This window comes from Sturnus vulgaris, chromosome 14, assembly GCF_052056855.1.
Source record: "Sturnus vulgaris isolate bStuVul1 chromosome 14, bStuVul1.hap1, whole genome shotgun sequence".
In the NCBI taxonomy this organism is placed as follows: domain Eukaryota; kingdom Metazoa; phylum Chordata; class Aves; order Passeriformes; family Sturnidae; genus Sturnus; species Sturnus vulgaris.
Genome location: NC_142256.1, coordinates 14,770,058 through 14,787,866, shown reverse-complemented (window position 1 = coordinate 14,787,866; position 17,809 = coordinate 14,770,058). Strand labels below are relative to the sequence as shown.

The window sequence follows — 17,809 nt, the reverse complement described above, 5'->3', positions numbered from 1 at the left end:
ATCACAGTGAACAGAAAATAAAACAATCATGGAAAAGTTTGACATTATATTCATCGGAAATAACAGACCTTTAAGAGAATAAGGGACCACAATGATAAATTAATGCAGGCCAAACTGAAATTGTAACTCAGGCTTAAAAAAAAAAGGAAGAAAAATATTTTTTAAAATGGAAGTTAAAGACTCTTACTTTCAAAACTGAGCAAAGATTAAACAAAAAGTTAGGTTTGAAATAGCATGGACCAGATTTCTTGCAGAAAAAGTAACATTTTTTAGCTTGCTCCAAAATGAATTTTTGCAATTTCTGTTTCACTCAACATTTCCCACTCCTTCTCAGGTTCCACTTGACTTTAAGTTATTCTTTCTGAGCTTTAATTTTGTCAGGCAGAAAAGGAAAGATACATTTTTTGCTTATGTTAAAGAGCCTATGTTATCACAGAATAAAGTACAAATTCCTGGAAAGGAAATGAGAAAAGACTGTGAATAATAACTTGAGAAGAAGACACTGTGCCAAGGAATATTCTGTACAGTACAGTCATTAAAAAAACTAAAACCAGGGAAATACAACAGCTTTCAGGTTTCTTTAACAAATATGTCCCTAAAAATCCCTGAGGGATCACAAAGAAGTCATTAAAACATCATTTTTACTAGTTTACAGAAAACCAGTTTCCCTCATGACAAAGCAATTTCCACTTTTATTGCTTCTATACTCTGGTCTCTGTGTGACAATTGAGGCTGCAATTCTTCTTACTGTAGCTCCCATAAACACACCTCAAGTGATAAAACTGAAGCTAATTCTCAATTTTCTAGCAAAATGTCCACTGAAGCCTCCCCATTTCCCTCCACTCTACTGTAATAATCTGCAATTATTTGTTTAAAGTAGTTCTCAAGAATCCCCATTGTGACAGATGTTGCAGAACTGAGCAAAAATGTATTCCCTCCCCACCTTCAGTAATGACTGTAGGTTAAATACAGTAATTTAGTGAAGTTCTACCATTTGACCTCCAGAGTGGTATAAATCATGACAATCAAAATATTACAAAGTGGTCCACAGCAGAACTTCTCATTATTGATACAATGAACTCATTGTTCTTAAGCAAACATTTTAAATAGCATCCATTATTCATGTGGAGTACGAAAGATTACCTATCTGGGATTTAGAAAAAAGAGCACATTTGAATATCAAAAATGGCAGATTTTTTAATCTTTTATAAGAATGGTTTTGTACAAGTTCTTATCCCTGTGTTACAATTCTGTTGTTTGGAACGGACAAGTAAATAAATTATTTTTAAACATATTAGGTCAAATCTTCACCTGTGCAAATCTGCACAGTTTCACTTCAAAGAAATGCAATGAATGGCTTTTGCTACGCTCTGAGGCATGTGCTGATTTTTACACAACTCAGCTGACTTGGTTACATTCAGTAGCAGTCTGAATTCCCTGCAGTAAAAGTTTTAATGTTAAAAACATTTTTACAAAACCCAGCTTTTGAGTCAGAGGGAGGTCACTAAAGTCACAGAAACATTATCTCCAGAAAAATGCAAATTAATATCTCATAAAGCAGGAAGATATCTATGCAAAAGAAATCGCACTTAAGAATAAATATCATTGCTCACATTATCTTTTTACCCATAATTTTCACAGGAGACCAAATAAAATGTTATGAGGATGCAGCTGGCATCCAAATTTCACTATAAGACAGACAATGATGTGTTTACATTGCCTACTGCAGCCAGTTTTTGAAGAAGGTCAACCCAGAGATTACCTAAATTAAATCTAAATTGTAATGGTCTACAGCTGCTTACAGTCAGTATGTTATATTATTAATGAAAGCTCAGTGTAGTTCTATACACTACAAAATTTTAAAGTCTGCGCCTCCAGATCTGTAGCTTCATTATAATTTGTTAAAATAATGAAAATTACTACTGTATAATTGAGAGTTCATAATCAAACAGCCAAGCTGAATACTTTCCTATCAGGAAATGGTGCTTTAACACAGAGATACTACTACATGGTCACATCAAACGGGAAGCATTGTTTGGCCTTACATGTTTTGAATGCTGTGTGCAGTTATTCTCTCCTCTGATTTGGAGTGTAAGGAAAACATGAAAACCAAGTGGATCACTATTGTCTGCCATTCACATCCATTTTGTTGTTTTCTTTAAAAAGTGTAGCTAAGTGTTTCCACATAGGATGACTCCAATAGTAACTACATTAAAACAATGTAGATGCACACACTTTTCACTTGCATCAACATATCTACAACCAGCCAAATAAGCAATGAGACAATGCTGCAAAGTGCTTCAGGGCGTCGAAATCAATGTTAAGATGTGGAAAATAAGTCTGCTTTTTCAGCACTCCTTTTTTCTTACTGAAACAAGACAACTATAACATTGTGATGAATGTGTTCCAAAAGTTTTTCTTCAAACTGTCTCCATGATGTGGAATATCTCTTAAAGCACCACAGACACTTGTGTAACAGAAACAGTTCATTGTAAGGCTTTTTAAAATAGCATAGCATGAAACTCAAACTGTCAGTGCATAAATTACTGCTGCCTTGAGGCTGCAATTACTTATGCATCCCTGTATTCCCCCTCAAACACCTCCCCTTTCAAAGAGAAGTTCAGCTCTCCACTCCCACCCCCACCTCTCCAACTCTTTGTGGCAACCCTTACAAAGCCATTAAAAATCCACAGGCTTGCCCAGAGAACTGTGTAACAAATGTCAGAAAAAAAACCCAGGAGGCTTTGCGGCCTTACTTTCAAGAAATCTCCACAAAAATGGTACTGCAATAATTATGTGTTTATATAATTCATTATTATTTGTCTACAGTCAGGCATAATTTGATATTATTCCTTTAATAAAAACTTGATCTAATTTGAGATTATCACTGTCAGTTCATGGACAAACCCAACAGATCGATAATGCCAGCACTACTGAGCAATAGGCAATTCTATCTAAAGAGCAATTACTGACACCAGTGTAGTCAGCTGAAAGGCTTGATCTTGCTCAACCAAACAATGTCAGGAGACTGACTTATTTGTTTTTCATATCCCTATTTTTGTTCTTTCTTTTCTTTTCCATTCCCCTTGAAGAAGAATAAAGACTAATCTTGCTAATAAAAGATGTGCTAAACTACACAAACTGTAGACTAGTATTGGCTCCTAAAATCATAATATCTCCTTTTTTAAGCAGAGGGAAAAAAGCCAGTAAGAACTAAAATTGCAGCAAATGGCAATCTTTGATCTAGAAACACTTACAGTATCTTCAGTTGTAGCAGCAGATCACAACAGAATCCAGTCTATGATGGTGTATATAATGCTGATAAAATAAATAAATTGCACTGAAGGGATTTCATACTTCAGGTCTGATTTAAACCCATCAAATAAAATTTCTGGTGAATTAATAACGCACATAGATTGAGGTCAATGTAGTATATGACTGGCATTTCATAAAAATGAGTGACAATTATGGATTCTTTGAAATATTTTAAATGGCTCAGCAGGACATAATGGAACTGAAAATTACATTTAATAGAGAAAAGATATTGTTTATATTACACCTCCATCCAACATTCTAGTTTATTTGATGCATTCATCCATTAGAACCTCACATACTTCTGTATTAACTACTCCACTCTAGTTGAAGGCACCCAGGAGTTTTAACAAATGCTTTTCCATGTTAATTCTGAGACTACATCATTATTTTTATATCACCAAGGGGAATCACAGTATGAATTTACAAAACCATATACAGCTACAAAAATTACAGTATTATGTCCTCAGAGTGACCAGCATGAAACATTTTTGCTAAAAGAAACACCTGAAGGTGTCTCCATAATTTGCCATATTCATTTAATGGCTCCAGAGTGTCTAAAATATGCTAAGGTACCCTCGGAAAATCTTCAATGACCATTGTCATGCACTTTCTTCTCTGGAAAAGCCCTCTTAACTATGAGATCTTGACAGCTTAAGAACAGCTCAGAACCACTGTTGAGTCTGCTTTGTACACCATGCCACAAGAACAGGAAAGAAGCAAAAGGGCTTTTCAGTGAACAGCCTTTCATTAGGCGGAGACAGAATAGCCAGAAGTGTCTTTTACTTTGCAAAGAGGAAAGAAGCTTCAGTTAAATGCTCACAAGACATAGTTGCTGATTAAAAAATGCCACAACTGAACAAAGCAATTTGGATGTGTATTGGGCCCTGGGCAGGAGGGTTCAATGCACTGTGCAGAGTGGTCCTGCTCCTTTATAATCCATTCCCAAGTACAGTTGGGCAGATCATCAGAATGAATTACTGCTCTTCTGAACATGAATATAGACTGGAGAAATAACTCATAACTCCATAAACAACAGAATAAATGTTATAAAGATAGTAGCACTTTATGCAAATAAGAGTAGTCTTCTTACACCTAATATGTGCACAGCCCTGACAATTCACTGCATGTAATTATTACTATTGACAAAAATATTCCCTAAGCAAATAACACCTCAGGAGCTCCTAAGAAAGCTTACCAACCACTTCTTGTATGTGCTAACCTTTCCAGACTGCTGCTGGTACGTGCCAGCACAGCTCTGGGATGCTCACAGCTTCCCAGGCACTCACAGCTCCACTGTGAATCACTGTGCTGGGGCACGGACTGACCCGAGCTGTGTTTCCAGCAGCCACAGCTCTGGCTTATGAAATACCTCCCTTTCAGGTTTGTCATAGCAGCCCACACCACTCACTAAGCACCACCTTGGCAAAAGCACCTTACTGAGGCTCTATCCCAGTCAGCTGGAAGCAGCACAGATGTACTTTATGTGCAAATCCAGCCTCCAGGGCTAACCTGCATCATGGAGCAGTGCCTGAGGAATCTGGCCCTAAGTCCTGGAGGAGAAACACTTCAGCATTAAAGGGGATACTTTGCTGCTGTAAGAGATGACAATTCTGTTCAGTGTAACAAAGTGAAGAGGGGCCCTGAATAATGCTGCTAAGCTGTGCGAATCATTGACTGCTGATTTGTTTCCTTGGGCTGCTGACAACCAAGGTAAGTCAGAAATACATATAAGTGCAAAGCAACAGGCTGTGAACACGATGAGCTCAGGCTGAGGAGGAATAAAACCTCAGGTCACCTTTCCCTCCTGATGATTCTTTGCATCACGAGTCAAAGCAAAAGAGGTGGTCAGGAAAAGCTATGCATCTAGAGTTGAAGAAATGAATAACTACTTGTTACTGAGTATAAAATTAATGTCAGGAACTTTTAACGTTTTTTCTTTAGAGATGAAACTTAATCACTTTATGCAGCTATTTTTCATCCCACTGTACCATATCTTATGTACCTCCCGAAATGCAGGCTTACAGTGCTGTCCTACTCTCAATTGCAAGAAGGAGAATTAAAAAAAAAATAGAAGGTCTGATATGAAATGTCTCAAGAGAAACCAGAGAAAAATCTACCTGTGAGAGAAAAATCCTTTAGAAACTCCTTAATCTAAATACAATATGAAGTCATTTTACCTGCTAGCTGAGTGGGTTTGTCACAAATGCATTCACATTCATTCTCCTTCTACAAAGCACTCAAGTCATCTTTATGCTTACTGAAACAGCTGATATTTTCTGGAAAGAAAAAGGTATGTGGTCAAACTAGTTTGGTAAATCCTCTGAAGCCTGAAATAAACTACATCTAAGTTGGCTAAGTATCATAGATGAAGGAAAGTACTGAAGACATAACCAATGGGTTTGTTCATACAAACTCCATGGCAAACATCTTTAAATAACTACCTTAAATACAAAGCTTCTAAATAATCCATTATGACTTTCTTCAGAGGCTCAAGTATTTTTCTAGGTGAAAGGGGAAATTCATGGTAAAATTTAAGGGAATTCTTGCGCAGGAGGATGAAAAACTGCTTTTCATTAGTAATGATAGCCATTGCATGCCCATGACTTAGAGCATGACATTCTGCACATCTCTTAAGTCAAAGCTCACAGTGCTCTCAACTCAACAAAGGTATTTCCATACATGTAAGCAGATGAAGACCAGGTTGTTAACCTGCTAATCAGTATATCAAATCTTCCATCTGAAAAACGGGACTGGAACCCCCATACTGGCATTCTTTCATTGTTCTTTGAGACCATCAAATGAAAACCACTTCAAAAGCACAAAGACTTTAACAAAGCTGAATTCTTACACACCATTCACCCAGCATGGTATAGCTCTGTATTGAAAGCAATTCAAACTGCAGATGAAGTCTCTCTTCTAGCAGTGAGAAAACAACACGGATATCATTACTCAGCTGAAAAGCTATTTTGGAGCATCTGAGGCCACTCTATGAGAAGCTTTGGTTTGCTAACAGATTGAGATACTCCATTTTACTCACATACTTCTCAAACCCTAGAGAAATCTCCTCTGTGTTTGGTGCTTTTTCTATTTCCAACTATTACAGTCATTCTATTAAACTACAACAGCCTGTGCTCCTTCCACAGAAGTTCTTCATCTGGTGAATGGTTCATTTGCCTGGGCTGAAAACTATCTTCTCACCACCACATCAAGTTGAAAGAAGTGTGTAGTCTCTCACAGTGTATGCTGGGAACCTGTTCCTTCATTGAGAATAAGAAACAGCCCTTCTTCTGTGGACACACACATTTAGAGAGCTAGGGAATTACAGCTTGGAAATTCCTTTTCAGGCCTGGATTTCTCCTGACTCTCAGGTCCATTCCCAGGCTGACAAGCTGACTGCAGCTTCATTTAGGGAGGAAGTCTGCCAAGGTGATAATATGGTGAAAAACAGAGTGGAATTCACAATAAAAATTAACACCTGGTGTCTTTCCCGTGGGATACATCCTGAGGTACTGTCCCATGGATGTTTTTCCCAGTTGTCCAGTGAATTACTCTCCTGTCCTAGCTGCACGTAACATGCTTTAAATATGGGCTGTCTGTACAATAAAGTTGGCCTTTTTTCCCTAAAGAGGTCCGTGTGTACTGCTGTCCTTTCTCTTTTCAGCACAGTAATCACACTTCTTCCATAAATACCATGGGCCACCAGTAGCAGTTGTCACTCAGGGTAAGAAAGACCGATTTCTAAGTGAAGAAGGATGCACAGTAAGAGCAAACACAGAGTCAAGATCCAGTGAAGGATGATGACATTTGCAAACTTGTAACAATACTAATGTGCTAAGTAACTGTCACCTTAACTTCACTAAGGAACAAGGCGTCAAAATGTCCTTCCTTTTGAAAACTTTTGATAACCAGAACATGCTACTCCATTGAAGTAGTCAAGTTCACATACTAACGCAATGTTACACATCTCTTTTTGGTACTTCAAAATTGCTTCATCTTGATTTAGTATTAAATAGTGCTGCTTTCTTCAGTCCCACTGAGAGTACCAGCTCCCTTATACAGATTTTAATTCAGCAAGACAGTTTACGTCCATGGACAGAATCAGCCCAAGTTCCCAGGCAGAGTCAGCCTGGGAAGCACAGCTTCTTGGAGCATCCATATACCAAAGACATCAAAGACTTCCAACTTTTAAAGCTGGACTGCGTACACAGATGCAAAATAATAAACTCTAGAAAAATAACTTTCAGACACTCCTAGATCTGTTGGGTGAGATGGAATAAATAAGAAGGTTTGATAAAAATTTACCCACTAATCTAAAATGTCTTATCTCCTTCCCAGGATCCACAAATTCTATCTAGTCTCCTCTGGTTCCAAGCAAAGCTTGTCCATCTCCTCTAAGGCTTGGCTTTGTGTCAAGTCCTTGCCTTTTCCTCAGAGCAAAAGGGCCAACATTCTTCTCATGTATCTTTTCAGACCCTCGCCCCCTCCATGGCCACTTGGAAACTGTTGAAACTTTAGCTCTGTTTCAGGGAATCTGGAAAAGTGAGATTCTGACCATTTAAGCCTTGTTGTTGCAGACATAAAATCAACTGAGAACAAAAGCATTTGCCACTTAAATTACTTATGCAAGTTAAATGTGATGGCTCTACCAAAAGTTGATAAAACATGCATATTTATGAAAAGATAAATATTTAAAGGCACGCATTTACCCAACTCACTTTATAAATACAATGATTTGCAGACTTATCTCTGCAAGGCAGTGAGTAGCAATGCTGCTGGTTTTCCTGTTTACTACAAAAGATATTTTTTTTCAGGGCCTCAGCTCATGATCCTGAGAGTTCTGGTTCCTTTTATTAGGACCACAAGGATGACACATCCTGCTTTAGACTTCGAGGCATCATTTATCCTGAACCTGGCCATTCCTACTCTGTATCCAGAATGTTCTGACTCAGGTTTATGACTTGATTTCACATAAGGTCAAGACAAATTCTGACACTTTCTCAATCACAACTGGATTCACACCCATTGTGATTGTGGATATGAGGATACCAGTATACCCTTTTCTTTATGAATGGGTTGACATACTTCCTTATTTTCTGAGGCTCCATGGAGCAAGACACAAATGTATTGTGCATGTGCAGTTACTCTTGTTGGAAAACTGCTGACAGTAACGTGTGTTCCAACAGCTTCAAGGGATGCTCAGGCATTGGGCCCAGGCATCTCAACACCAAACTGAGCCCACTGTGTGTACACAGCTGCTGTAAAGAGGCATAAAGCTGCCATACAGAATAACCCCATGAACCCTGTGCTGTTGGTCTTAAGCTTCATCTTGAAAGCATGATACATCTCATGCTGGATGACTTTCAAAGTTGATTCATTCCTCTTGTTCATAAGCTAGAAAAATGGTTTAAGTGATTACCAGGGGTAAGCTAAACAAATAGCAGCTAATGGGAAAGATCGGGAGAAAAATGCTTAAGGATCTCAGTCCACCTAAAAACTGGCTAACATCCATTCTCCCACACAGGGTCTCAATATTTGTTTGGGCAAGGATCAGTGAAAGGACTTTCTTCTGTATCTGTGTACCACAGAGACCAAGATAAAAGGAGTCGATATGAGACATCAGAGATTTCAGAAGAAATAAATGGAAAATGATCATCAAAAGCTAGATTTAACTGCTCAGACTCAGATTATTCCTGAACACATTCAGACAGTAAACTCAAACAGTAATCCTGAAATATTTCATTTAAGGTCTTGGCTTGTTTCCTGAATAGAGCTTTGGTTCATACATTATACTGTTGAAAGCAATGAAACAATGTGCCCTAAATATAGGTATGTCAAGGCTTACCTCCTCGTGAGGTTAAATTACTTATATTTCATACAAGCATCTCTAAGCAGTATCTATGACTTTAAACCCTATATAAATATAAATTCTAGGTATTATAATATGGTAAAACCACTCATGCCCAAATGGCTGATAGTGAAATAAACAGATCATTTTCCTATTGCATGTAAGTACATGAAGTATAGTGTGTAAGCAGATGAAGATTGTTCTTTAAATCTAAATAATGGACATTCTATCATAAGGATCTTTACACTGTGTGTGTTCTCTGTTGTAGCAGAGCATGAAAACCTGACACTACACCACATCCTTTCAAGAAAAGCCATGCAAAAGATGCCACAATTTGTGGACATGCTGCAAGTTGGTTTTGATCTAGAAGAAAATTTCTGCATGGCAGTTACTGGGGCACATAAGTCTTAAAATGTAGAGACCTGTGACACCTGGTCCAGTGACACAGGAGGTCTTGTCAGGATTTGACTCCCTACTGTGCATTTCCCACTATATGAAGTGGGAAATGAGAATAAGACAGCTTATCTACCTAGCTACCTAAATGCCAGCAAATTATACTGTCTGCATGTCACTCCCATGATCCTGGACTGCTCCCAAAACACTCCTGCAAAGAGCCAAAAAACTCAGAAGAATCAAAGTTTGCAGTAACTCTCTCTTTTTTGGTCACTTTTGGTATTTTATAGGCTCTCAAACAAGCTTTGTATGTTGCTTTATTCTTCACCACAGACTCACATTTACAAAAGAAAATGTCAAAATTTTAAAACCCTTCATACTTCTGAAAGTGTAAGCAAAACTCAATGCATCAATCTCACAGGTGCAACTGAGAAGAATTACGCAGGTATAAACATACTAGCAAACAAGAATTATAATTTTTAAATGGACCAAGCCCATGCTTAATTCTGAGAAAACTGTAAGCTGGCATTAAATCCTTTTTTCTTTATATAAGGGATTCAGAGTAGTTTTTCAGCAAGTGAGATAACTTCCCTGCTCTGAAGAATAAACATGTTAATGAACAGCTCAGCTATCGATTCTTTTGACATTTGGCTGAACAGTAGGTGCTGAATTCAAGGTTTACTAATGCTGGTGTAGCTGCTACCACTATTTTTATTTTCCCCTTCATTGAAGAATGATCTTTATAATAAAATAAAACTTCCTGACATGTAGAAAGACAGTACAGAGTCTAAGAAACGAGCTATGTGGAAGGAGGAGCTCTTTTGCACCTCTCTGCTGATGGAAGGTGCTTAAAAACAGGAGTCAGTCACTCTCTTAGTTTACATCTTTCATTGCTGTTTTCAGGAGAGAATCAGTCCACCAGAACCCAACATTCTAAAATCCCTAGGAATTCACCAAGTATTAAATCACCATCCTTTGAGAGACCATAAAAATTAATCCTACCCCATGTTTTGCAAAAAAAAAAGAAAAAGAAAAAGAAAAGTTTTATTCTACATATGAGTAACTTTCAGTGCAACTCTTACTTAATTAAAAAAAAATAAAAATCCATCAATTTAATTTTGTGGGAGCTATAATGAGCCTGGTTCTACATACCACTTCTTTTATCAGCTCCAATCTCCCATTCTCCAGGGAAAGCAGTACAGAAGTGTCTTGTCCTTTGATAGTGATAGATAACTAACCTCATTTTGTAAAAGCAGAACTCAACAGAGCTGTTCTTTGTCTTCAGCAGAAGCAGGGAATCAGACCTCATTGCCTTGTACTGAACCCATTTTAAGGCAATTTGATGCCTTACACACGATCATTGAAAAGCTTCCAGTTGTAACTTCTTTTTCCTCCCCACTCTTTTCACTTGGCATTACTTTATGCAACAGAGTACCAGGAGGTTTTATATTTAGAAGAAATAGGACTGGTCATATTTTCTGAACTTATATTTTGAGGCCTTCTGTGTCCTTACCTATCCATTACATTCAAGTGAAATGTTTGCCTTTTGGTGGCAGTAAGGATTAAAGATCTAATTGCTTTTAAAGCAGGTATTTTCAACTCTCCTTAGCCAATAACCTGGGGCATTAAATTAACACTTCCCTGCCTCAGCCTTCATCTAGCCACTGCTAGCCAATGAAAAAAAATTACCAACAATATCATATTTATTAAGGCTTTTTTTCCTTGACTTTAGGTCTTGCTAGATACCTACTGATAGACTAAATCAAAACCAAATGACTTCAGATTTAGTGAGGGATCTGGTTACAATGCCATGAAAAACTGAGACCTCTGTCCAGACTGAGCTGCCATTGAGAAGGAAGGCATTACACAAACACCTGGCTTTCCTGTCTTGTGATGATGCCTATCATCTGAAAAAGATGGAGACTTGATGCAAATCACAGAAATCACTTGGTGTGGTTTTGTTTAAATGATCTGCCTGACAGAAATCAGTCTTTGTGCACAGTAGGTATGAAAAATCTAAATAACTTAGGAAAAAATGCCTGTGTTGGATGGAAAGTGAACAATCTGTACAAAACTGTGTTTCTCTGGCAAAAATAAACTAAAATGTTGCTTAACATTATGAAAGTTTAAATAAACAAAAGCTTCAGTGTTATAGTTCACCATACCATTTTTATAATTAAGAAGTATTTCATACTTTCAAGTAACAATAAGATGATCGTGAAACCCACAAGTTTACCTCTGCACACATTCACACCTGTGTTACTTCAGTTCTCTGAATTCAGTGGAACAACATCTGATTTCAAGTAAAGCAAGAGAAGAAACAGAGCTGAAGACTGAAAGTAAACCTGAGGGTTTTGAAGGAACATAAGCCTCAGCATGAGATACAAAAGGTGACTTTCCTGACAAGTGCTACCCAAATTCTTAATAGCTTTCTGTACATAACCTCACCTCATTTAATCTCATCCTGACATAATCTTAATTAGTCTTAGTCCTACTGAAGAGAAGCCTACTGAGGCAGTTAGCACCATACAATTAATCAGATATCTTACATGCATCAACAGCAACCAACAGTGTCAACTTACTGATGTGAGTTAATATAAACAGAAGTCAACCCTGCCTTTCCCTTTCACTTGAACTAAAAGCATGTGCCATGGAGTGAACATATGATTATTTCTTCTGCACATCACTTAATGTCCTTTCTTTCGTTAGCAGCCATTTCCTAAGGCATCATTGCTCTCTGCAAAGCATGTTTTGGGTTTTTACCTGCTGGTATTAGAAGAGAAATGTGATTTGGTATTTTTCTTAAATTTCTGTTTCTTCATAGAAGAATAAGTTTATCAACTGAAATTAACAACAGTAAGACATAATTCTTGCTGGTGAAATTCATGAAACTCATCTTTTCTTTTCCTGTGTGCTTTAGCAGTTTTTAAGAAACTGAGTTATACACCTTCACTAAAAATATATTTGAGAGCACAATCTGCAGCAGTCATGTCATAGCAACAGAAAATATTTTATAATTAAGAATGTAAGTATATACGATGTACACACTAACTCAACTGATTAAAAGCTTCACCACCTATCTATGTAATTATACATCCTAATTTTATTCTATTGTTTGAGATTTATCTTTCGTCTTCATTGCAGGGGCCAAACATCACAGTATTGTACATAATATCACTGAGGAGGAAACCATATGATTACACGACTTGATGGCAAAGAACAAAAAGAAAACAATTTCACAAAACTGCATTTTCCTAAGCTTAAACCAAAAGAGTTCAATAAAACCAGAAGAAGGTTTACTCAGTTTTACAACTTATTTTACTCAGGCATGTGTAATATGCTGTGGTATTATTAGTACATGCAATGCTTAATACAAGGTGGTGTTTCACTTCAGCAGAATATGGTAAAGCTACTTGCAACATCAATTCAGTCCATAAATAATACTGAACATAAGAAAGAGTAGTATAATATTTAGTGATTCCTCAGGTTCTCAGTGAGATTATAATATTCCTAGAAAGGCACTATTTAAATGATAGTTTATCTCAGGAACTGACAATTAACTGTTCAACACATTCTCTCTACAGTGTTTGTGCCCCAAAGCAGTTAAGAATCTAAGACAGGAATTATTAAAGATCGGGCCAGCTCTAGTGTTTGCATTTCTTAGCAAAAGAACATGTACAGTCTATTCACTACCTGACACAAGCAGTCACTCCCCATTATTACTGTCCAAGCTTTTGGGGATTTTTTGGTATTTGAAAGCCTATCAAAAGAAATTGGTGACCTTACTGGAATTGCCAAATATTTCAGGTGCTGTTGTACATGATTACCACTCCTCAAAAAAAGGAATCTAATCTCCATTTCTCAGTACCTAATTGCCTTGCATCTCTCCTATAGTAAACTTCTTTATTTATTATAATACTAGAAGAATTAAAAATCTCAATAGGATGGCTACCAAGTTTCAATTAAGCAAACTAAAATAGCAGCAAGTGAGGCTAATAAACAGTTCATTTTTTCCCATTTTAGCAAATAGTAGATATGTTACCAAACAGAAGCAAGTAGGAAGAATGGATAAGGTGTCGTCCAAACAATTTAAAGCCCATCATCAAGCTACCTATATACACTGATGTTTCTTCCATCCTAAAGACACAGTTGTCCTTTATCTTCTTGCCTGTGCTATATTTTATAATCCTACAGTGACCTTCACTGTCTGACAGTCAGAATGGCTGACAAAACACAGGGTCAGTGTAACACCACTGTGAGATGCTGAAGATTCACAATAGGATTTTGGTTAGTCATTGTACAATTATGAGCAGTGCTCCAAAGGGATTAGCCATCATAATAAACTCAGACTGTGTCTACCTAAAGATTGTACATGCTGATAACTGCAAATAAATGCAAGTTTGAGGCTGCAAGTCTCCCCTCCTCCTGACTCCTATTATTATCTCACTTAGTCTGACAATCGTGTCATCTAGACAAGTCCTAGTGAAATTCTTATTGGTTTGGATCATTTTTCCAGTCTGAAGCACTAAATTTCTTGAATGATTGGTGAAACTCTTTCTGAAGCAAACTTTATTAGCCCTAATCATGGTAAGTTTCATCAGTCCTGAAAGTAACGGCATTTTACTTCATCACATACTGTAAGTTCATTGTATTTGACCACATCAAATAAGCCTTTCTTACTCAGACAAATCACTTATTCACAGGAGCTTTCATTTAAAAGTGGACTAAGCCAGAAAAACAGATGTATGGGTAGTGATGTAATAGCATTCTTCTCCATATTTTCCTACTTAATATCACAGCTAGTGTTTTTTAGTGGTAGAAATATTTAACACCTCCAAATCACTCGGAAAATTTGAAACTCCTGGCATTCACCTAAATCAGACTGAAAATTACTTTTTTTCAATATATAGTTTTTTAGGTTTTAACTGGGTTCTTAGTCGGGTGATGCTACTATTCTTCAGTGTGAAAAGCACACTCACTGAAGACTTGATCCTTAACAATATGAAGTAGCCTAAGGAAATTTTGTCATGGGAGCCAGGAACAGAATCTAAGCTTCTTTGTCTCTATTGAGATCCCTTTGATCTGAAAAACTTCTTGAAGTTGAAAATCATGAAGCTGGCAAGAAGGGCAGTGGCACATCTATTTGATACAAAAAATGTTACCCAGGTGAAATCTGTAACAGAGCAAATGCAGCAAATTCAATACACTCAGAGCAGGTGGCAGCTGAAAGATTCCTCACAGAAAGTGGTTTCTGATGTCTAGATCTCTTTTTGACACTATTTGCTACATTTTCTGCTTGTTAGTAGTTAGTAATTGGCTTAAGTGTGAAAACACTGGTTTTAGTATGTTTCCACTCAGTTAAACATAATTCTGGCATTCTTGGCATGTATGTCAATTTGTTTCTGGAATATGAACTACCTAGAGCATCTTTTCTCCAACCGAGCACAGCCAAGTTACATTTTTCCTGTTGTTGGATTAGTTTTGGTTTGCTTAGGCAAGAAGCTTCATTTTTTTCTTTCCCCACCTTTTTCTCTGGACTCCAGCAGAGATTTTACACAAAATATGCTTAGACCATTATTAATGCTTAGACATCCCCAGAGCGTATCTTAGCATGGATTGTCTTTGTCCAGTGATAGGAGAAATGTGCATTTATGTAAAGTGGTGTGGGATTTGCAATGTCATGCACAGTGGAAGATCCTGCTTATCATCCTATTTCATGTGTTGACCTAATTTATTTTGCAAGGACTCAAACACCCTGGCGAGTGTGGAGTCTGCAGTTCTGTGGAAACCAGGCACAACAAATTGAATACTTACACTGCTAACACTATTCTCAGACAATCTCTTTAAAAATTATCAGTAACATGAAGATGCCTCCTTGTTATTTATCCATTATTTTAGTTTCTTCAGAACCAACTTGATTCTAGGACCATCAGAATGTTCTACCTAAATTAGAAGAAAACTGGGCTGCACATACTGATGCTGGTAGTACTCAGAGCAAGCTGTGAAACTGAAAATCAGCTAAAATGATAGTGCTTACCCCGTTCTGTGTCATAGAGGTATACAAACTTTTCCCACTTATAGTAAGTCAAGAGACTCAGGATGGCTCCTTTTAAAGCTGGCCGCATCTGGATGACAAACTGCACATCTGCATCTGTTGGGAAGCTCGGTGTGATGAAGGACGTGTGAAGGGCTCCACAGAACGACGTCAGGGTGTTCATTGACATCTGGTCATAGAATCCAAAGATGGCATAAACTCCTCTGGAAAACTGTGAACAGACTAAGAAAGACAGACAAGGGTGTTAAAATCTGAAATATAATGAATACCATCAAGCTTTCAAACTATATTTGAGGTAAGCCCTCAAACCATTCCTGAAATTATTCTGTATGATGCAGCAGATGGAGTGAATTAATGAGATAATATATACTAATTTCAGTGCAGCAAAAAATTGTACCAACTTTGTAGCACTTAAGCTGTCCTGAACACATTTATTTTTGGTTGCATTTTGTCCTGGGCTGCTACAATCCACTGATAGCTCTTTATTCTTTAAAAATTAACATGGGATTCCATTACCTGTCTGTAAAATATCCTTCCTTAAGTAGCACCTTGAGAGCTCTGTGAGGAGCTACGTTACAAATGTCAGGCCTGCCTAAAAGTCAGAATGTTAAGGTGCATTTTTTTCCTGGTATCCAAACTTGATTCAGTCCTGATTCAAAGAAATCTAGATGTTTTATTCCTTTATAGTCCACAACTCTGAAATTTCTGTGTGGTCTTTTGCAGTAAGAAATTATGGTGGCTTCTTAACAGAGTGTTAAAATCTTTCAGAAGCAATAAAGTCTGTAAACTATTATATGACAACACAAATGAGGAGCACGTATTATTGCTTCATGGCACTGAAACTGATATCCCTTATGCTGAAGGCTCTTAGTCATTAACCATTCTGCTGTACTGAGGAACTCATCTTGTACTAGAAAAAAATCAAAATGCAGTCAAAGGGGATTTTTTTCATATGTATTTATCTGCGAAATCACTTCATTATTCCCCATCCTTTATAGAGATTGAACAATGACCATTTTGGACAAAAATGAAAATATTTCAATTTGTAAACATGGCCAGTTTCATGGGCATTGAAAGAAAAATAATTTCTTTGTTGTTCAGCTCTGTAGGAAAAGCGCAACATTCTTGTGACCCTGGGTTCTTTCCATGGAAAGAGTCTGCATCACAGAGAGGAAGGGAGCCCGATCTGTGAGGTGCTGGGCTCTGGATTATAAAAGACTGTACAACTGCAATACAATACAGCACAGCAGCACTTCATACCACTGCTGAACAGGGATGAGCAACACCCATTTGTAATAAAAAAAGGTTTCCCAGAAAAATGTTAATTCATTAACAATTAACATTAACAATTGCACTTCTCAAAAACTGGCTTTAGCAACAATTTACAACCAGCCCCATTGTCTTGGGGTGATTTTATGGTGATACTCCATTGCTTAATCATCTGCTTTATGCCCAGAAATGGCTGCTGTAGATTTACTATGAACCAGGGGCAGGGCTGGAGCCTGGGAACCCCAGTGGGGAAGCCAGGGGGTTCAAACGCTGGAGCATCCTCCAGGCACCATGGATGTGACATTGTTCCTGTTGTTGGATTAGCTGTTGCTTCCTTTGGCAAGAAGCTTCTCTTTTTTTCATTCCCCACCCTTTTCTCTGGACTCCAGCAGAGATCCTTCAGTTTTTTGGTGGTTGTTTTCTTTTTTCAATTTGGTTTGGGTTTTCTTTTCGGGGAGGGCAGTTTGGGGTTTTTTTGTTTTTGCTTTTGGGTTTTTTTTTGGTTGTTGTTGGGGTGTTTCTGGGGTTTTTTGTGGAGGTTTTTTTTTGGGTGTTTTTCCCCCCCTTGAACTGTTTCAGCTCTTTTTTTTCCCCCCATTCACTCTAGGAAGCCTGGGTGGGCTGTGCCAGATGATCTGGGCTCCAGGAGAGATCAAGGCAGCAGAAGAAAGCACAGCACACCAGAACCCACCAGGTCTGCCCGGTGTGAGGAGGAGAGCAAGGCCAGAAAGGTTCCCACCTGCTCTGCCTGAACTCCTGTGCCTCCCCTTCCCCCAGGCAAAGGGGCAGCCACCACCTCTGCCCCGGCCACACAGGCCTGGTGGGGGTGCAGGTCAAGGCTTTGAAATTTCAATACTGAACATTTATTCAATCCTTTTGTTATAAATACATATTATGGTGTTGGCTTTTAGGGTGGATACTATATTAGTGTT

The 17,809-nt window shown here is 37.8% G+C and overlaps 1 protein-coding gene across 10 annotated transcripts in view; it reads right to left on the bottom strand.

Annotated features, from left to right (window-relative positions):
• Positions 1-17,809, bottom strand: part of GRIA3 (glutamate ionotropic receptor AMPA type subunit 3) — a 146,320-nt gene that overhangs the window by 95,923 nt on the left and 32,588 nt on the right. For all 10 annotated transcript variants that reach the window (XR_001403837.2, XR_015806779.1, XR_015806780.1 and 7 more), the window contains exon 3: positions 15,591-15,830. Coding sequence is in view for 7 of the 10 variants with exons in the window: in XM_014886405.2 (XP_014741891.1) it covers positions 15,591-15,830 (240 nt within the window). In the remaining 3 variants the exon portion in view is untranslated. The remainder of the gene's footprint in view (positions 1-15,590; positions 15,831-17,809) is intronic.